General features: G+C 48.9%; 1 protein-coding gene across 1 annotated transcript; it reads right to left on the bottom strand.

Annotated features, from left to right (window-relative positions):
* Window positions 1-17,002: 17,002 nt before the first annotated feature.
* ANKRD34A (ankyrin repeat domain 34A) lies at window positions 17,003-18,556 on the bottom strand. Its single transcript, XM_056853596.1, has one exon. It carries the CDS (start codon window positions 18,554-18,556, stop codon window positions 17,003-17,005), a length of 1,554 nt encoding a protein of 517 aa, XP_056709574.1.
* Window positions 18,557-22,160: the final 3,604 nt, after the last annotated feature.

A 22,160-nucleotide genomic window follows, 5' to 3' on the forward strand; every position in this document is an offset into this window, starting at 1 on the left:
AGGCTCCACCCCAAAAATCTCCCACCGGTGGCAAAGAGGGACCTGGCAACCCTATCTCCAGCGCACATCAACATTAACAGCCATTGTGGTATAATGGTTAGTGCTTCGGGCTAGGAGGCTTGGGTTCAAATCCTGTCATTCTCTCTCAGCCTAACCTAACTGAGAGGGTTGTGGTCAGGATCGAAGGGAGGCAGGAGAACCAAGGGTGCAGTCTGCTTTTTGCACGCTGGCGGACAGACTCGTTTGACAACAGTAGGACACGTATGGTTTTCTAGCACATTTTAAAAACGTCTTTATGGCTGTCCTGATAGAGCAGGCCCGGCAACTGCTGAGCAATGAAAGAGTCCTAGCTGACAGACCGGCACCCTAAAGCCCTCAGGCTCATCTACAAAGCAGGGCCTCGAAGGCAAAACAAGATGAGATGAGAAATGGACACAACCCCTGAATTGTGCGGGAGAGACAAATTGCAAAACGCCGGGCTGTGCAGACGTGACAGATGACCAGGCTGTCTGGAGAACGACTTCTGCTGAGGCAACAGCAGCCGCACAAGTGGGCCTGGGAGAGTTAAGCAATTGAATAAGTTGCCTTTGCCACATTTGACCTATGCTCCAGCTTCTTAGGTTTGCTGCCCTGTATACCGGCTCTGATGGACAGCGGGGATTCAGAGTCACAGGCATAATGGAAAGAAGGTTGAAATGTTCTTTCTTTATTTGCTTGGTTTATAACCTGCCTTTCTCCCCAATGGGGGACCCAAAGCAGTTTACATAATTCTCCTCCATTTTATTCACACAACAACCTTTATGTGTAGGGTTGCCAGGTCCCTCTTCGCAAGAGGTTTTGGGGGCGGAGCCTGAAGAGGGTGGGGTTTGGGGAGGGGAGGGGCTTCAATGCTATAGAGTTCAGTTGCCAAAGCGGCCATTTTTCTCCAGGTGATATGATCTCTATCGGCTGGAGATCAGTTGAATTAGCAGGAGATCTCCTGCTACTACCTGGCAGTTGGCAACCCTATTTATGTGAGATAGGGTAGGCTGAGAGTAGGGCTGCCAACCTCCAGGTAGTTGACAACAACGACCAGTTTAGTATGGTTCTGTGTGATATTAACACAATTTACTTTACATTTGAATATAGCATAAAACACAATGCACGTTTTGTGAAATTTGTGAATTCATCTGAAAGGATAGCCTACGTGCTGGTCGTTGTTGTTAACTTAGTTAATTCAGCATAGGTAATTGTGTAACCTCCAGGTAGTAGCTGGAGATCTCCTGCTATTACAACTGATCTCCAGCCGATAGAGATCAGTTCACCTGGAGAAAATGGCCGCTTTGGCCATTGGACCCTATGGCGTTGAAGCCCCTCCCCAAACCTGCCCTCTTCAGGCTCCGCCCCAAAAACCTTCTGCAGGTTGTGAAGCGGGACCTGGCAACCCTAGCTGAGAGAGTGAGTGACTGTCCCAAGGTCACCCTGCAAATTTCCATGGCAGAGTGGGGATTCGAACCTGGGTCTCCCAGATCCTTGTGCCACACTCTACCCACTACATCACATTAGCTCTCAAACACTGATATCAAACAGGCCGCTATCATGTGATTGGTGGTCGCTGGGAGGAGAAAGGAGGACGGGTCTCCTCATCTCATGGTAAAATGGTGAAGGAAAATTACTGATTTGGAGGGGGACATGAGTTTTGAAGTATAAAATCTCTAGGGTTACCAACCTGCAGGGAGGGCCTGGAAATCTTTCAGTATTATAACTCCAGGCTAGAGGTCAGTTTTCCTGGAGGAAAATAGCAGCTTTGGAGGATGGGCTCTATGGCATAATACTCCGCTGAGGTCTCTTTCCTCCCCAAATCCCACCCTCCTCAGGCTTCACGCCCCCCCCCCCAAACCTCCAGTTATTTCCCAGCCCACAGCTGGAAACCCTAAACCTTAAAAGGAGACCTTGCAGAACAAGACAAGAAATAGCCAGATTGTGTCCATCACATCCTGTGTGTGTGTGTAAAGTGCCATCAAGTCGCAGCCGACTTATGGCGACCCCTTTTTTGGGGGGGTTTCATGGCAAGAGACTAACAGAGGTGGTTTGCCAGTGCCTTCCTCTGCACAGCAACCCTGGTATTCCTTGGTGGTCTCCCATCCAAATACTAACCAGGGCTGACCCTGATAGCTTCTGAGAACTGACAAGATCAGGCTAGCCTGGGCCATCCAGGTCAGGGCGCCATCACTTCCTGCATACCACCAAATACACCAGGTTGGACATCTCAATGAGTCAGACCCACTCTGCTAACAGCAGGGCTTTCCTCCTGTGCGTAGAGCCCTCTTCTGACGCAAGAGCCATCAGAAGGCTCTGTGAGCTGGAACAAAGCCTGGTAGTCACAGGAACAAGCTTGCATGACCCAACTCAGTATCACTGGTCACATAAAAGGAGATTGCAACCAACCTGTCTTTGTTGAGCTACCTTAGCTTACCTTCTGTTGTGTGGGTTAAGTGCTGTCAAGTCGCTTCTGACTCATGGCGGCCCTATGAATCAATGTCCTCTAAAACATATCCTGAACAGCCTTGCTCAGATCTTGCAAACTGAGGGCTGTGGCTTCCTTTATAGAGCCAACCCATCTCTTGTTGGGTCTTCCTCTTTTCCTGCTGCCTTCTACTTTTCCTAGCATGATTGTCTTTTCCAGTGACTCTAATCTTCTCATAATGTGACCAAAGTACGACAGCCTCAGATTAGTCATTTTAGCTTCTAGGGTCAGTTCAGGCTTGATTTGATCTATAACCCAGTGATTTGGTTTTTTTGGCAGCCCACAGTATCCGTAACACTCTCCTCCAACAACACATTTCGAAGGAATTTACTTTCATCCTATCAGCTTTCTTCATTGTCCATCTTTTGTTAGCAATAGAAATTTTTAAGCCTGCCTTGAATACTGATGCATTCTCTTCCATAGAGAACCCACAGCCTCTTACCAGGACAGCATGTAGAAGTAAATGAAAATAGAATGCAGCCAACAGAGAACCTTCTTGCGTTGTGTGCAGAAGTGATGGTTGATGGTGTGAGAATGGGGGCTGTTAAAGCGTGTAGTTATTTTAATTTGTGAAACATTGGAGGTTAAACCCGAACTCTACTTACAAGCTCAAATGACTAAACTGAGGCGATCGTACTTTGGGGTCACATTATGAGAAGACAAGAGTCACTAGAAAAGATAAGAATGCTAGGAAAAACCGAAGGCAGCAGGAAAAAAAGGAAGATGCGACATGAGATGGATTGACTCCATCAAGGAGGCCACAGCCCTCCGTTCACAAGACCTGAGCAAGGCTGTTAACGATACGATGTTTTGGAGGTTATTAATTCATAAAGGTAAAGGTAGTCCCCTGTGCAAGCACCGGGTGACGTCACATCCCGATGTTTACTAGGCAGACTATGTACGGGGTGGTTTGCTATTGCCTTCCCCACTCGTCTACACTTCTACCCCCAGCAAGCTGGGTGCTCATTTTACTGATTTCAGAAGGATGGAAGGCTGAGTCAACCTTGAGCTGGCTACCTGAACTAGGGTTGCCAACTGCCAGGTAATAGCAGGAGATCTCCTGCTAATTCAACTGATCTCCAGCCGATAGAGATCAGATCACCTGGAGAAAAATGGCCGCTTTAGCAATTGAACTCTATGGCATTGAAGTCCCTCCCCTCTCCAAATCCCACCCTCTTCAGGCTCTGCCTCCAAAATCTCCCACCGGTGGGACCTGGCAACCCTAACCTGAACCCAACTTCCATTGGGATTAAACTCAGGTCGTGAGCAAAGCTTGGACTGCAGTACTGCAGTTTGGTTGCCATAAATCGGAAGCAACTTGACAGCACTTAACACATGGACATGCATTGATTCCAGATTAAGGAGGCTCACTGAGTTTGCCTCGTCTAAGAACCCTGATCTTTTGGAGTCAGCACTGCCAGCTTTTGAGCGTCACAGAACTCTTCCACATGCTGGATGTTTAAAAATGAGCAGAACAGGGAAAGTTTCAGGGTTGGGCCCAGCACAAAACTTGCACTTCCACTGAAGCTCTTGCACAGGAGGAAATGCAAGGGAAAAGCTGTTGTAGCCACATGTACTAAGTTTAGGGTCTCCAACCTCCAGGTGGTGGCTGGAGATCTCCCGCTATTACAACTGATCTCCAGGCGATAGAAATTAGTTACCCTGGAGAAAGTGGTCGCTGTGGCAATTGGTCTCTATGGCATGGAAGTCCCTCCACTCCCCAAATCCCACTGTCCTCTGACTACAACCCCAAAATCTCCAGGTATTTCCCAACCCAGAGCTGGCAACCCTAACTAAGTTGGACTTATTGTATCCCCACTTGCCTTTCCACTTGTGCAACATTTTGCACAACCAGTTTCTGGGTTCTGTATAAGCTAGGCATCACACAAGGTCTTGCGCATACAAAAGTGCACTGTGTCTGCTTTTGTTTCCACTTGTGCACTGATGGATCCAAGCCCTAGTTAGCACCGGATATAGTGAAAGCCCCATCTGCAAACTGGGACAGTCTTAAAATGGAGACTAAGGAAACTCTTTGCAAAAGGTCAACGTTTGTGACCAGGGCTTTCAGAGTGCATCAAAATGCCCGAGGACCAAGAAGCAAAGGCAGGTTGAGATCTTTCGCAATAGGTACAAGTGAGCTTGACCTGCAAATAATTTCTTGCCTCAACATCATAATATGGTCAGGTATTGTAGCTTCTTTATTATTATTATTATTAATATTATTATTATTATTATTATTATTATTGTAGGAGCCCCGTGGAGCAGAGTGGTAAGCTGCAGTATTGCAGTCAAAAGCTCTGCTCCCTGAGTTCCATCTGAGTTCAATCCCGACAGAAGTCGGTTTCAGGTAGCCGGCTCAAGGTTGACTCAGCCTTCCATCCTTCTGAGGTTGGTAAAATGAGGATCCAGCTTGCTGGGGGTAAAAGGAAGGCGACTGCGGAAGGCACTGGCAAACCACCCTGTAAACAAAGTGACATTACCCCATGGGTCAGGAATGACCCGGTGCTTGTACATGGGACCTTTACTTTTACCTTTTTACCAGTGGGTGAGGGAGGGACCAATGCCATAGAGTCTAATTGCCAAAGCAGCCATTTTCTCCAGGTGAACTGATCTCTATTGGCTGGAGATCAGTTGTAATAGCAGGAGATCTCCAGCTAGTACCTGGAGGTTGGCAACCTAGAGATTGTAACCTGGAGATCAGTTCACCTGGAGAAAGTGGCCACTTTGGCAATTGGACTCTATGGCATTGAAGTCCTTCCCCTCCACAAACCCGCCCTCCTCAGGCTCCGCCTCAAAAACCTTCCGCCGGTGGCAAAGAGGAACATGGAAACCCTATCCCTCACATATTTATGAGAGAGAAGATCAGGCATAGCAGCACCTCTCTGTTCTTTCATCAGCTGGCTGCCCTGAACAATGAAAAAGTGGAATCTTCTACTAGGGTTGCCAGCTTGAGGTGAGTTCTGAGCATGTGCAGAATGCCTTCCCTGCCAGGGGGAAGCAAGTTTATTTTCCCAGGCAGAAAAAAAGTGACCTACAGGTGGGGTCTCTGGGCAAATACAGAGTGCTTTCCCTTTTATGATGAAGAGGCACCCAGCTTTTTGGAGTCACCCTCTTCGGAGGTTCGCTGTTGGATATTTCCTGTAAACACCTTGCAGAGTTTCCATTTCAGTTAAGTAGATTCTAAAACTATTTCCCAAGCACTCCAAGGGCGTCTCAGGCTTGGCTTCAGCCACGGGTGCTTCTTTGGCCTAGAGGCCAGCCCCCTACTAGCTATGGTAAGGGAAGCCATCTGGGACAAGCTGAAATTCCACGGGTTTCCCTGGAGGGTCCGGATGCTGAAATAACGGAACTCCAGGATACTCATTAAAGCAAAAAAAGGAAAGTTTTGTAAGCAGTTGTGCGTCAAAAAGGTTGGCACGCACAGCTGGTTTTGGGGAACAGAATGTGTGATGTCTGGGTGAAAAATCTGGGGAGGAGGCCGGGACATGAAGGGGAGGGGGAGACCAGAATGGCAAGTGCTGAAGCCGCGAGGGAGCATCAAGAAGGCTGTAATTACCTCTGTTAGCGCACAGATGTTCAGGTGTGACCATTGCATTTAAAAAAATTGAGAGAAGAGAAATTTGGCCTGTGAGTCCACCCGATGCACACCGCAATCGGAACTGCCACAAGACTCTCGCGTCCCCCCCCCAGATGTTAATTTATTGGCTTGTGACACCAATGCGCATGGTGCTTTCTAATGGAAAGCACTTGCACATGACTATTTAATATTCAGCCTGTCCCTCCCAATGATCTTTGATCTATTGCAAAGGGAAGCCACACGCCTGTCAATTAACTCCCTCCCCGCATCTCAGTGTCCCCCTCTCCCTTCCTGGGCCCAGGTGCAGATGTTGTTCATCCTCGCATCCTCATCATTCCCTCGGCTCGTCTGCTTCAGATGCACAGACGGGACATCCCTGCTACTTACCCATCTCTGCTTTCTTTGCTCTGCAGTCCCGCTGCTGGTGCTGCATGAAAATGGGGAGAGGGAAACCTTCCCAAAGAGAAGGAGGGACGACCGTCTTCCCTCTGCCTTCCTGGGCGCACACTTGCAGTCCCGAGACTGGATCGTTTGCTTTCGAGATTGTGCAAGGGAGCGCTGCGTCCTTGATGCCGTTGTGGGATAGTACGTGCCGGTGGTGAATTTCTCTGGCGCGCTGCAGAACGCTTGGAGGTCACTGCAGAAGCGTTGCCGTTTCCTTCACTGCCCTCCTTGCTCCCCCACCTTTACAATCTATTTAAAGGTGTCTTTTTTGCTCCTTCTAACAATCTAGACACTCCACAGATGGCTGGAAACCCAGAAGGGGACTTTCCCCTTGGTATCATCTGTCTGTTCCTGGCGGGTACCAGATGTCAGCGGCTCGCTTACGGCAGAGCATGCAGGCGGCTCGGTCGCAAGGTCCTTCTAAGTGTCTGACTGGTTTCTAAAGATATATATATATATATATATATATATATATATATATATATATATATACCAAAGTATATATATATTTCTTGGTTAATATATATATTAACCAAAGAATATATATATATTACCCAAAGTATTTGTTAGAAACTTGAGAAATATCAGCTTTCAACTTCCTTACCCCTTGCAGCGTCTTTTGTACTGACACTGAGCTAGGAATTAGGAAGGCTCTTCCATCACTACGGGGGCCACTTTCCATCGCTACGGGGCCACTTTCTCAGCCTCCCTTCTGCAATGTGTGTGTTTTTTTTGGGGGGGGGGGTAATAACGCTGACCCGCCTTGCAGGGTTGTTGGAAGGATTAAAACAAGAACGGTTTGTGAAATGCTTTGGAAAGCACTAGGTATGTGCTGCTATTTTCTCTGCGGATGCTAGAGAGGCATAGTTGTGTATTAATGGCCTGTTCTAATCTTACCGGTAAATGTCAGCACTTTCCAAATTCCTAACATTTAGGGTGATATAACATTCTGTGCAATCCAGCCCCTTTCGTGGGGCTCACCGGGAGAAACTGATAGGCTGAGAGACAGCAGTAGTTTAAGGATGGATAAAAGAAAGTGCTTTTTCACATGAGGTACTATTAACTTACAGAAGTTGTTATCACTTAAGACATATTGGTGGCTGGGGACTAAGTCCTTTTATGCAGGGACGTTTCCCTGTGGTCACCCTGGCTGACTGCTTCGGGGCTTCTTTTTGATTATGCATGCCTTTTCTGCCAGTCAGAGGTCGTCTCGCTCTCCATGCATGTTTTGCTCACATTTTCCAGATTCTGGCTAAAACAGCATCCGGAAAACACGGGCAAAACGCGCGAGGAGAGCGAGGCAACCTCTGACTGTCGGAAAAAGCATGCATAATCAAAAGGAAGCCCCGAAGCAGTCAGCGGGGGAAACGTCCTTGCATAAAAGGCCTACGGTATGTTTAACAGCTACGCGCTACAATGGCGTCCCCATGTCCAGAGGAATGGTACCTCTAGCTAACAGATTCTGAAGACCCACAGTGAGGGAGATCTGTTGTTTGTGGAGTTCCTCAGGGCATGTAGTCATCAGTGTAGGGGAGCGGGTTGCTTCCTGAATGGGCTTTGGCCTGATCTATCATGGCTTTTCTGGAATAATTAGGGTTATCATCTCTGGGTTGGGAAATGCCTGGAGATTTGGGGGTAGAGTTTGGGGAGGCACCTCAGCAGGATATAATGACATAGCATCCACCCTACAAAACATCCAGGGGTACTGACCTTTATAGTCTGGAGAAGAGTTGTAATTCCAAGAGATTTCCAGGCCAGACCTGGAGGTTGGTAAGCCTGTGAAGCTGCCTTTTTTGGAGTCAGAATATTCCCTTCCTGGAGCCGCTTCGGTCAGACAAGCATTACTGTGTGGAAGACGTCTATATCCATGAGGACTATAAATCTGTTTTATTTTTTAAATGTCAAGGTGAAATTTTCCAGGAAGCCCTTTCCTCACAGTATTTCCGTAACTGCAGTCACGGATGCAAACACATACCATCTGACTAGGGTAGGTAGATTTCAATGGGATATTATGCCATAGAGTCCATCTTCCAAAACACCCATTTTCTCCAGGTGAACTGATCTCTTGCCTGTAGATCAGTTGTAATCCCACGAGATATTCTCCAGACACCATCTGGAGGTTGGCAACCCTACTCTTGCAAGATACTTTGACCGTGACTAACCGAGAGGGGATTTGAACCCAGGTCTCCCCATCCTGATATTCTGCCAAATGCCCCACACTGCCCCTTTTAGCTCTCCACCTTCGTTTCCTTGCTAACTCCCCCCTAAAGTTGCCAACCTCCAGGTACTAGCTGGAGATCTCTTGCTATTACAACGGATCTCCAGCCGATAGAGATCAGTTCCCCTGGAGAAAATGGCCGCTTTGGCCATTGGACTCTATGGCATTTAAGTCCCTCCCCTCCCGAAACCCCGCCTTCCTTAGGCTCCTCCCCAAAAACCTCCCACCAGTGGCGAAGAGGGACCTGGCAACCCCACTCCCCCCCATTGCTGACATCAACTAACTGAGCTTCATCCGGCTCCTGCTTCGACTTCCACTTCAGATTGTCTGCTTGTTAAAAACTGCTGTTTAAATATCACTGTCTGCTGCTCTGGCTATATTGACACAATTTAGCTAAGCAGGCACCTAGCTCTCAAACTGCTTTCCAATCTTGCCCAATAGTAAGGATGCTTCAAAAACTCTCCTTTTCTATGTTCCCCCCATTCTGGCTGATCCTGGTCTTGTTCCAAAGCGGAACCAAGGTAGCACGAATGCGTCACCCTTCCCTTCATTTTTTAAAATGAGCTCAGACTAGTGATGGGCAGGTCGTGTTGGTGGCAGCTTCAGTTGTCTTGTGTCTCTCCTCTGTCCCAATGAATAGAAGAAGAAGAAGGGTTGGTTTTTTATATGCCGACTTTCCCTGCCACTTTAGGAAGAATCAAACCAGTTTACAATCACCTTCCCTTCCCCTCCCCACAACAGACACCCTGTGAGGTAGGTGGGGCTGAGAGAGTGTGACTAGCCCAAAGTCACCCAGCTGGCTTCATGTGTGTAGCCATGTGTTCACGTTAGCGTCTGCCGCTCATGTGGAGGAGTGTGGAATCAAACCCGGTTCTCCAGCTCAGACTCCACAGCACCAAACCACCACTCTTAACCACTACACCACGGTGGCTCTTAACAACTACACCAGCTGGTTTTTTGTAAGCAATGTTGTGTTTGGAGCTTGGTTAGTGTGAAAGGGTCTCTTCTATGGGGATGGTTGCCAAGCTGCAGCTGGAGACTGGAGTTCTCCCAGAATTACAGCTGATCTCCAGATTACAGAGATCAGTTCCCCTGGAGAAAATGGCAGCTTCAGAGTGTGGGTTTTATGGCATCAGCATCCCTGATGGGCGCCCTCCCCTCTCCAAACTCTGCCCTTCCTAGGCCCTGCCCCCAAATATCCAGGAATTTCCCAGCCCAGAGCTGGCAACCCTGTGGTCTTGACCTAAAGCGGCAGGCCTTGGAGAAGCCAGAGCCTATGGCAAATGGAATGGTGATGCAGCTCAATGCTTGAAGGTATCTCCACAGTGAGCCTTAATCATTAGTCTATGCAGCCATCAGAGAGCTTGGTGGAGGTAGATTTTATTATACTTGTATCCCGTTGGGAACTTGCTGACAATACTGCTGCAGACTGTCGGATTGAAATGGATTATTTTTCTATGTAAATGATTTACCACAACATGGATGATGTATTTTGGGGCTGAAGAGACTTATGTGAAACGGCCGTCCCCCATATCTTTGGATTTATACCGATATTGGATATCCTGTGGAATTGATTATCTTGAAATCCAGAAGAGGACTGTTACCTTCAGATACATATCAAGGACTGTTTCATACTTACCTGTGAATTTGTATATACTTAGTTGCTTAGTTTTCATGTTCTGCACTTGTCTTGTTTTTCAGCACTTATTACACATTTGTTATTTACTACCTGTTTATGTGCATTTGTGTACCATAACCCCGTGCTAATTTCCAAACCTATTGGTACAGGCACGGAGGTGCCCTATTTTTTGTTGCTTAACCTCCAGGTAATAGCTGGCGATCTCCTGCTATTACAACTGATCTCCAGCTGATAGAGATCAGTTTACCTGGAAAAAATGGCCCCTTTGGCAATTGGACTCTATGGCATTGAAGTCTCTCCCTTCCCCAAACCCCGCCCTCCTCAGGCTCCACCCCCAAAAAACTTCCTGCCGGTGGCAAAGAGGGACCTGGCAACGCTAAGTGGAGGTGACCTGTCTACCTAACTGGAGGAGGAAGGTGTAAGTCAGTGGGCTGTGGTGTTCAGCCTTTCTGGATCTGGGACCCAACTTCAACCCCTCTGCAGCAGCAGGGGTTCCACTCAGGTGCAAACACAACAACAGGAAGTCATGTGACATCACGGTCATGGGACAGGAAGACGGAGGTATGATCGCACTGGTGGCGAAAGCCAGAAGCCTTAGCAGTGGACTGCAAGACCTGGGGACAGGAAGCCCAAGTCACAAACACCGAGAGCTGTACCATAGCAAAGAACAGGCCAAGGGTCAGAGCCATGGAAGAACCTTCTCCAACTGCTCAATGACCTCATTTCACTGTGTCAGCATGTGTGCAGAGAGAGGCAGGAAGCATGCTTTCTATGTTTGTGCACTACGAGCATATCCTTTCAAAAAGAAGCGATATAAATATATACAATACATAGCAGCCCACAATCCACCAGATGAAGTCCCATGACTCCTAAGGGCCCCTTCTCATGGATGGATGATCACCATACATGTGAATGAGCAACAGTTTAGATTCTGACAGACAGAGAAACAGACAGTGCTGTGGACTAGTTGATACCCGAAGGGTGGCAGAATCTCTTTTGCAAGGATCCGATGTGGGATGTCAGATTTCTTGCCCTAAAGAAGTGCTTTTTTGCCACCATCTGGCCTTGACCTATAATATATTTGTCAATAAATCAAATACTACCGAATTGCATAAGTCTCCTGCTCTTTCTCCTACAGAGGAAACCAACAGTCCCTGGAACACCTGTCTGCTTGGAGAAATTGGGACTCCCTAACAGGCTTTTATTTGACGTTTACTTGGTGGCTTGGTGCTAAATTGCTGAGTAATTGTTTGATTGTATCTTTTACGATAACGTGAGCCTCCTTCAGTGGAAAGAAAGGCAAGATACAAACTCTTGAATAAATACACATAAAAAATAAACCATTTTCCATGATGCACAGGTATAACAGAAAGTGGGAGGGCAAGAATGAAAGAGGATCGCAGCAAAGAAACCCAGAGCAAGCGTTCTGCTGGGGGCAAGGAGCCTTCCCCTGATGCAAGAGATTCAGGCCTTTTGCATTGGGGAAGGACTCCTTGAGCTAAGGAAACCTCCGTTGTCATCAGCAAAATGGATCGATGGGACACAACTCAAACAACGACGTTTGAGTTTTGCAGTCTGGTGGTTTAACGTGACAAAATTCAACAGCTGGGTTTCAGAACCGAAATTGTTAACGGGGCACCAAACTGAACGGGTTCAGGGATCTGAGCACTGGATAATATAGTGGTGGTGTAAACAAGCATCCAGTCACAGCCAACCTAGGGTTACCCCATCAGGTTTTCAAGGCAAGAGACATTCGGAGGTGGTGTGCCATGGCCTGCCTCTGTGTAGCCACCCTAGATTTCCTAGCTGGTTGCCCATCCAAGTACTAACCAGGGCCAACCCTGCTTAGCTTCCGGGATCCGACGAGATCGAGCTAGCCTGGGCCGTCCAAGTCAGGGTACTAGATAAGAAGACAGCCAAGGAAATCAAAACATAACCAGCCTCATCAGCAGCCACTGTTGCTGGGAATCGGGTGTGACTGAAAGCTGGAAAGCTGAGCTAGACACTAAAAATGCACACTGCTCTGCAGGCATCTAGCCTATCATGAGTTTTCCTCACACAGTTTGTGCATCCCCATGCATCCCTGTGTGTGTGCGAGCCCGAAAAGACACTCTCAGACGAGGCAGCGCAACGGACTTTTTGGACTCTGGAGCTTATGCCAGTTTTGCTGTGAGTGTGGCACTGTTGATGCGTAAATGTGAAAACAACCAAAACCCCAGAGATTCTATAGCAGGGGTGTCAAATCCAGCCTCTTGAGAGCTCTTATCCAGCCCACAAGCCAGCCAAGGCAGCGTGGTGTAGTGGTTAAGAGCAGTGGCTTGGAGCGGTGGACTCTAATCTGGAGAACTGGGTTTGATTCCTCACTGCTCCACATGAGCAGTGGACGCTAATCTGGTGGACCTGGTTGGTTCCCCCACTCCTATACATGAAGCCAGCTGGGTGACCTTGGGCTAGTCACAGCTCTCTTGGAGCTCTCTCAGCCCCACCTACCTCACAGGGTGTCTGTTGTGGGGAGGGGAAAGGAAGGTGACCGTAAACCGGTTTGATTCTTCCTTAAGTGGTAGAGAAAGTCGGCATATAAAGACAACAGCAACAACCAGCTCTCGACCTGGGCTGGAGAGTTCACTGTAGGCTCACCAGCCCCCCGTCCCCCATTCCTGATCTGGGCTGGCAAGGCATGGCCTGATCCCGACCAAGTGACATTTATGTCATATCCAGCCCTCGTAACAAATGAGTTTGACACCCCTGTTCTGTAGCAACCTTCCTTCCAGGTGGCCTTGAACAAAAATGGGAACGGACACAACTTACTCAGAGCTGCATTTAAGGGGAGTGGAACAGAACACTCCGGGATGTATCCTCCTCCACTCGCATATGCACACACACACACTGACACAAGTACAGAAATACATTTGAGCTATTTACACAGTATTATTTAGATATAATTTAATATTGATCTATCTATATCTATTGGTCCATACAGGACTTACCACAGAAAAAGCTCTAAACGGTCGGAAATCACCTCCCGACAATTTGTGCGTTTGGCCACAGGGGGCGACATTGTGCTTATACCACAATTGGAAGAGAAACACAAGTGCATAAGGAATTAGAAATTTAAAAATAGTGTGAATGCTGTGGGAACAACATCACTTTAGAATGTGGAAGGTTGTCTAGCAGCGGCTTGTGCAGAAAAGGAGGCGGCATTTATGGGGGGAAGGGCTCAGGAAAGCAGGACTAGAAGAAAAGTAGGTGGGGAGTCAAAGCAGCAAATGCCCCCAAGGGGCTGATGCTGTTCTCACAACCCAGGTCCAAAATTAGTAGATGGCCACTAACTTCAGATTTAAATTAAGTCTTGACCCCATCCCCCCCCCCATCCTCTCTGGTCGTTTATGCATGGGGACTTTCACTCACATTTGCCCCCGGTCTGTCTTGGTTGTTCCTTGGAGTTATGCGTGAGTTTTCCCTCCATTAGAGATGACCTCGCTGCCAGCCCTCACAAATCCCAGGGCTTCCCGTTCCTCTGTTAACCCGATTGTTCCATCTCCCCTGAGCTCAGCCAGGGTGAAATACCCATGCATAAGGCAAAGCGCAGGACATGCAAGCTTGGTTTTTCCCACAGCCAATTACAAAGCAGAGTGTAAAGAGGCAGGGATTCAAATGCTTCCTGCTTCCTTGGAGCTCTTTCTGAGCAGAAGACAGGCTTTTTAAAACCGAGGCTTGGATTTCTCTCCCCCTTCCTTTCAGGTTGCTCCGTTTTTTTTTTGTTTTTAAAATGCTTTTTTATGCAGCAATTGGGTTTTTTTGGGGGGGGGTATTTTCTCACACAGTAAGCTTTACAAAGTAAGCCAATTACAAAGCAGCATTTAAAGGGGCGGGGACTTGATTTGAGCTTGGAGACTGCTGGTGCATAGGTCCCCAACAGGAAAGTGTGGGTCCAGTGAGCAACGAACCTCAGGTCAGATTCCCACGCAAAAACGACCTCCGTTTCTACTGCTGGCTGAAATGATGTGAATGTTCATAACCATCCCAACCAAATGGTGAGCAAATGATAGCCCTTCGACCAAAGCCCCCTCCCCGAGTTGTCAAGCCAAAAGCCAAAGACATTTATGGAATGTGGACTGTGGAAACATTTGCTGGCAAATGGGTTTAGGAGATGTGGTGTCTTGGCCCATGACCTGCCTTTCTTACCTCCTCCTTAAGAGAACCTGTGACAAAACTGCTGTCCAGGGAACCACAAAGACATAGAATGTTAAGAAAGAATGCAACGTCTGTAAGGGAAGTGAGAGGTCGGTTTGCTTGGTAAGGGCCTAACACAGGCTTTGAGAGAAGCTGTGTACAATTGATGGGATGGGGGGTTGAGATGATTAGCTAAAGAAAAGGGTGAGGTTGAAAAATCACAGGCAAAGGAGGCCGAATAGGGCTGGGAGGATGAGGGCCATCAGCACAACCATTTTGATGGGCGAGAATTGCGGGATAGGGAAAGAAAAGTCACCAGTGCCACAAATTAGGCATGGGCGATGATGGCATGCACTCTTACGGGAGCTGCGATTGGAGTGTCCATGCAGCAAATATGACACAAACTCTCCTGGAAAAAATACTGAGCATACGCCTGATTGGCCCGGAAGTCTTCTTTCGGCCTTAATGCGGTCCACCTTCCTGCTGTCACTCTGCGCCAAGAGAGCCGGTTCGTTCAGCACCTTGGAGAGCGTTGGGAAGAGGCTGAGGGTTGGAAGGGGTTAACTTCAAGTGTTGTCCAAGTTCTATTGCTTTGTCTAGACTACTCAGCCCGGGAAGGAACAGAAAGTACATTCATAATCAACACTCTGACAGCTTTCGCCGTCCTGTCCCTTGAGAGATCAAAGTCGTTTACAGACACAAGTCGGTATCAAGAGCCACGTTTGGCAGAATGGAGGAACCGAGGCACATGGAAACAGGGGAAGGGAAGATCCAGGGGTGCTTCTAGTGCCCGTGTTAGCATATCCCAAACTCCCCCCCTGTATCTATACTAGAAAGGTAAATCAATTTCAGGCCAGGCGAACTGTTGCGGCTTCCTTTCAAAGAGCCTGAAGTTTGGGGAGGATGCAGGGAATTCTCCGTCGCCCCAGAAAATTCTCCCAACGATGTGCAAATTTTGTGCTCTTGAAAAGGTCTGAACTGTGCCCAGATGTATCTATGCCCCTCGGAGTAACAAAGCCAGGTGTAGGAGTGATTACCCCTGGACCAAAATATGAGCAATGGCGTCACCCGGGAAAGGTGCAGGACCCAACGTCATGCTCTGATATCGCTTGTGGTGTGGGTGACAGGAGCGAGGAAATCCCAGCAAGCATCCCCACACTGGAGTTCGTTTGTCCAACCCACAGCCAAACACATTCTGTGCACTGAGAAAAAAGAATATGGGTGTGGTGGGGACTATGCAGTAGTGAAGCTGGGCCTATAGGGTTTCATAAGGAGCTCCCCACAAATAAAGCCTAGGTAGGAAAAACAGAGTTAGCACTTTCACAAAACTCAGAATCCTGAGACTTCCTTGACTGGGAGCCATGACAGTTGCAGAAGGCTAGGGTATGTTTTGAAATGTGTGCTGCAGGCCACGAGAATGCTTACAATTCGGGATCTGTGCCTGACCTGGGAATCAATCCAAGTAGACTCATTTCATCCAGAGAGGGATTAGCAATCCAAGGTTACAGCTCCCCTTTAGCTGTTCCATCCCCTCCCTGGAGATCTAAACAGAACCTAGGAATCTTGGTTTTTCAGATTCCTAGAGTTGTTGGCTGCCAAGATGCATGCCCACACATGTTCCCCTCCCTGATCTGGGCATACAACCCAGAAGTCTTGGTTCCAGTACTCTATCCCCCTTCCCCAAACAAGAGCAAGCAGAAGAACTCAACACCAACACAATCCATAGAAATAAATATAGTGATGACTGAAGCAGGAGCAGATGTAGCTCAAGGCGTTCTTTCTTCTAGGAGTGGGTTTTTCTAGCAGCTCAGGTCCAGACCCTGGCAACAGACATCAGTCCCCAAATGCTTCTTTCCAGAGGTGAAATTCAGATTCCCTCTTGGTCCAGTCGGCTTTGAGGCTACTCCACTCAAAGCTCAGAGTTACCCTCACGTCCCCATCAGCGTCTTCAGTTCTTTGGCCGTGCCTGTTGTGGGCAGTGATGTTGGGAGAGGATGGGTGTCAACTCTCCCATAGGCCTTTTGGGTCAACTGGAGAAGCCAACATCCTACTTTGATGTGGCCTGTCAAAAGGATTTAAGTCAATGCTGTTCAAGTTCAAGTACATAGTAGACATGGACAGACTTTCCCGAAGCGCTGCAGGTCCCTCATCCCTGCCGACAACATGGACTTAAAGATCTGTTCCTTCCACCCTGATGTTGGTGGTGGTTGGCTCCAACTTTGTGTCCAAGCTCCGGTAGGATCATAAATATGGTGGCTACGAGATGGGACACCAAAGAGAGAAAAGAGGAGGAAGACAACGGAAACCCAACTACGAAGACATGATGGGCTCAGAGGCCAAAAGAGAGCAGGAACAGCATCGTGAAAGGCTCTCCAAGTCCCAGTGAGGCGAGGACAAAGACACCTAAGTTTCGCTATGTATTTATTTTTGGCGATTCTATCCTTTTTAACTGGCCACGGAGTCCCCGGGTGTGATCAGGCTCTGAAAACTGACCAACTGCTTCATCTGTTCCGGTTGCATCGAGTGTCTCCTCAGAAGCCGCTTGGCCTTTGGAGAAGTGGGGGCTACTGGGACCAGCCCCTTGTGGGCCGGCGAGGGAGGCTTGCCATTGGGACGGATGTCACGGAGGGGAGGGTGGGGGTTGAAGTTGAGCGGGGGCAGGAAGCCGGGACGGGTGTGGGCGATGTGATCCAGCAGCAGGGTCCCAGAGCCCCTCCTCTCGAGGAGGCCTGGGGTCCTGCGCCGTATCATGTTGGGAGAGACGGCGTTGGGGATGCTTTCCAGACTCTCTCGGGAGGAGCTGGCAGGCAGAGTCAGCGGGGAGGCGTTGTACTTCCTCCGCTCCACGGAGACACGGCCTGACTCTGGCGAGCCGGGGATGGAGTCTGGGCAGAGGGAATCAGATTCATAATGCTCCATGCAGTTCAGCTTGTGGTGGGCCGTGCCCCGTGGGCCAGGAGCCGGCCCGCCCTCTGGGGTTTCCGGAGCCGTGTTGTGCCGGGAGACAGGTTGGTGGAGGTGGCCGAAATGGACTCTCTCTGCCCATGCTGCTGCCGGGCTGGGGGTGTCTTCTCCCATTACATGGTGGGAAGCCATTTTGAAGCAGGACGACTCTTGGCCTTCCATGCTGTGTCTCCGGGACAGGGGCGGCCTCTTGGAGAGACTCAGCCCATTCATCTCGGCAGTCACCCTCTCCTCTGGGGTCCGAGCCTTTTCCTGATGAGAAGCCGACAAAACGGAGGGTGCCACCAAGCCCCAGGGTTCTGAGTTCAGCCTCTTCAGCTGCTTGGGCCTACCTTTGGGTGGGAGCGCTGAGGGCTTTTCCTCACCTTCCTTCCCTTTGCCATGTGGGAGGGGGTTACAGCTGAGCCTGGTGGCCATGGTGAAGTTGAAAACGTCCCTCTCCTCTTCCTTCTCGCTGCCTCCTGGCGACTGGGCGGTCCTCACCTCGATGTCCGAGGGCGACATACACAGAGCCGGCGAATGCTTATCTTCGATACCTGGCGATGGCGGCGAATTTAGGTACTGCTTGGTCTTCTTGGTCCCCGAGGGGGACGTGTCGGTGGTGATAATGATGACTTCCTTCCCCTTGGCCTTGCAGGCATCCAGCAGCACCTGTAAGGTTGCCCGGTCCCCCTTATTGATGGCGTAGACCAAAGCCGATGCCCCCGAATAATCCTTGGCGCTGGGATCTGCCCCGTGATCCAGTAAGATGGTGGCGACCTTCGCCCCGGCTCCGTCGGCACAGGCGTGCATCAGCGCAGACTTCCCCGTCTTGTCGGGAATGTTTGGGTCGGCCCCGTTTTCCAGGAGGTACCTCACCATGCGGGGCTTGTTCTGAGGGTCCTCGTAGGGGGCTATGCAGGCGGCAATGAGGGGGGTCTCCCCCTGGGTGTTGCCCTCGTTGATGTAGGCCCCTCCCTCCAGCAGCAAGCGGGTAAGCCGGAATTTGCCTTGCCAGACGGCTTTCAGCAGAGCGTTGCCTTCGGTATGAACCATGGTGGCAGGGGGTCTCTTGGCTGGGGTGGGGGGACGGAAAGGTCACAGGGCAGAGTTAGGAGAGGAACCAGGCATTTCAGAGCCTGCAGCAACCTGGAAAGAGAGAGAAAGGGGGAGGATGAAACACGCAGATTATACTTCCTTTGTTTATTACATTGGGGTCACCAGCTCCGGGTTGGGAAACACCTGGAGATTTTGGGGGTGGAGCCTGAGGAGGACGGGGTTGGGAGAGGGGCGGGACTTCAATGCCATAGAGTCCAATTGCCAAAGCGGCCATTTTCTCCAGGGGAACTGATCTCTATCAGCTGGGGGTCAGTTGTAATAGCAGGAGATCTCCACCTAGTACCTGGAGGCTACAACAAAAAGAAATCTCTAGCTGCTAACTAGTATGCAAATACGTAGCTATGATGGCCGGAATTATTTACTAATAATAAATGCAATTTACTCCATAAGCTCCTTCAGGATTGCCAACTCCAGGTTAGGAAATTCCTGGAGATTTTGGGGATGGAGCCTGGGCAGGGCAGGGTTTGGGGAGAGACCTCAGCTGGCAAAATGCCATAGAGTCCACTCTCCAAAGCAGCCATTTTGCCCAGGAGAACTGATCTCTCTAATCAGGAGATCTAGTCTGGAGATCTTTCTAGTCAGGAACTGGATGTTTTCAACCCTATCATTTTTGTCTTCTTTTTGGGGTGGGGGAGGGGAAGCCAAGACATGGTTGGCACAGCAGGATCAGAAGGAAAACAAACAGGCAAGAAGAAGCCAAGAGACTGGGCAGGATTTGGCGAGACAACCTCTGGGGGGCAAGGCAAGTGCAAAAAAGGAGGAACCTCTGGCCATCAGCCTCTTCCTGCTTCTTGTTATATGGGGTGCTATGAGGCTGGAGCCAACATATTGGGAAATAGGCCCTGGGAGAGGGCTAACAACAACTTACATTTTGCTTAGGTACTTCCCTTGGTCAGATCATGAACTGTTCTGGGAGTTCTATGTTTCCAAGGTGTGCCCAATTTGGATCAGTACCTAGGGGTGCCAATCTCCAGGTACCAGCTGGAGATCTCCTGCTATTACAACTGATCTCCAGCCGATAGAGATCAGTTCACCTGGAGAAAATGTCCATTTTGGTAATTGGTCTCTATGGCATTGAAGTTCCTCCCCTCCCCAAACCCCGCCCTCCTCAGGCTCCGCCCCAAAACCTCCCACCGGTGGCAAAGAGGGACCTGGCAACTCTATCGGTACCACAGTTTGCGAGGAGAAGGAGCTTAGACCTTTCCATCCCCCATGCTGTTTTCCTCCTGATCTGAAATAGGAACCGCTGTTTGCTCTGTTGGGAAACTGGCACGTCACCATATCAGTCCGTGTGTAGCCCCAACAGGCAAAAACAGTAGCTCTGCAGGGACATTTCAGGCTGGGAAAATGTTGTAGTAAGGTGTGTGTGTGTGTGGGTAAGCTTCTTCTCTTCATGCACCATGGTCCCGAATCAGGACCCTCCTGAACATCTGGAAAACACAGAGCATATCTGTGACCCAATCTGAAGATGTACCTGGAAAACATGTACAGCTAAACCTGCATGAAGACTACAATTGCCAACCTCCAGGTACTAGCTGGAGATCTCCTGCTATCACAATGGATCTCCAGCCGATAAAGATCAGTTCCCTTGGAGAAAATGGCCGTTTTGGCAATTGGACTCTATGGCATTAAAGTCCCCTCCCCAAACCCCACCCTCCTCAGGCTCTGCCCCCCAAAATCTCCCGCTGGTGGCGAAGAGGGACCTGGCAACCCTAATGAAGACAGCCAGCTGCGAAGGGACTACTCAGTATAAGGCAAACTCACACATTCAATTAGTTATTCTCAGAGAAAAAACTGATCCCATCTAACTTTCCTTTGCCTTTCTGTTAGTCACCACTGACGCCAAATCAGGAGTAGATCACCCCCACCCCCACCCCGCTACCTGGATCTTTCATTCACTTGAGTTCTTTTAAGAAGAAATAAAATATTTCTTGAATAAAACAAGGTCTGATTACATTATCGTAGATACAAATGAGTACAATTTAATTCCCATCCAGCAAATGAGCAAAGAATATCCAGCAGTTATTTTACAGAATATTATAAATACTGGGTCTGGGATTCAATCACATAATCTGCTCCAAGAGGATACTCCCTCCATCCAAGCCTGAGAAAATATTGACAAACCATTCACTGTTTCATTCATGCAAGCCCATCTGATATATGTTAATTTCTCCATTTCAGCTACATAGAGAATTGTTCATAAAATCTTTTTCATTCTGGTATGCTATTCATCCTCCAGAGCCTGAAACACACCATTCCGGTGGCTGCTAATAACCTTTATTTGATTTCATTCTGTATTATTTTGTGCTCTGCACAGAACGGTATCACACCCACTGGTCTCTCCTGCATAGCTTAGCCCTTTGACCTCACTCTGTGTGGGTATGCATGTGTGCATCTCTCCCCTTTGTCTCTGCGCTCAGGATTTATTTACCAGCTGACTTAATTTAGTCATCAATAACTCTTCCCCACAGAAGATTATAAATGGTTCCATCTTCCAGATGACACAATATTCTCACTTAGTTTCACTTGCATGGTAGTTTCCCTTCTGTATTGTCATGTAATAAGGGGCGGGCAGGGACAATGAATGCAGGGGTTGCATGCAGAAAAACTATGCGTTCGCACAACATAAATTGTGGAACTCCCTGCCCCAGGATGTGGTGATGGCTGCCAACCTGGAAGGCTTTAAGAGGGGAATGGACATGTTCATGGGGCTATTCATGGCTCCTAATCAAAATGGATACCAGTCATGATGCGTACCTATTCTCTCCAGTATCAGAGGCGCATGCCTAGTATATTAGGTGCTGTGGAACCCAGGCAGGGTAACGCTGCTGCAGTTGTCTTGTTTGTGGGCTTCCTAGAAGCACCTGGTTGGCCACTGTGTAACAGACTGCTGAACTTGATGGACCTTGATCTGGTCTAGCGTGGCTTCTCTTATGTTCCTATGTACTTAAGGTCCCATGTCTTTCCTTTGGCATCTTCCAAATCAAGTAGCATTGCTGAGAAAATCCACTGCCTGATATCCGCGGAGTGGTACAGGTAAACCTGGGTGAGACAGACCACAAGTTTGTATCTGTGGAGCTGGCTGCCAGATAATAAGCCAGCCTGCCATGAATCTTTGGTAGCAGAGCTGATAAAGCGGACTCTGTCTTAAACCTTAGGAGCCCTAACACATGTATACATGCAGCCGCCATATACCGAATCAAATCATTGGTCCATTGCGGTTAGTACTGTCTACTTAGACAGGCAGCAGCTCTCCAAGGTCTCAGATAGAAGTCTTTCACGTCACCTACTACCTGATCTTTTTAACTGGAGATGCTGGGCATCTCCAGTTAAAGGGACTAGGCAGGTAGGTGATGTGAAAGATCCCTGCCTGAGACCCTGGAGAGCCCCTGCCGGTCTGATTAGACAGTACTGAGTTTGATGGACCAAGGGTCTGATTCAGTAGAAGGCAGTTTCATGTGTTTGAGGGACTTCAATGCCACAGAGTCCAATGGCCAAAGCGGCCATTTTCTCCAGGGGAACTGATCTCTATCGGCTGGAG

This window comes from Euleptes europaea, chromosome 7 (genome assembly GCF_029931775.1).
Source record: "Euleptes europaea isolate rEulEur1 chromosome 7, rEulEur1.hap1, whole genome shotgun sequence".
Taxonomy (NCBI): domain Eukaryota; kingdom Metazoa; phylum Chordata; class Lepidosauria; order Squamata; family Sphaerodactylidae; genus Euleptes; species Euleptes europaea.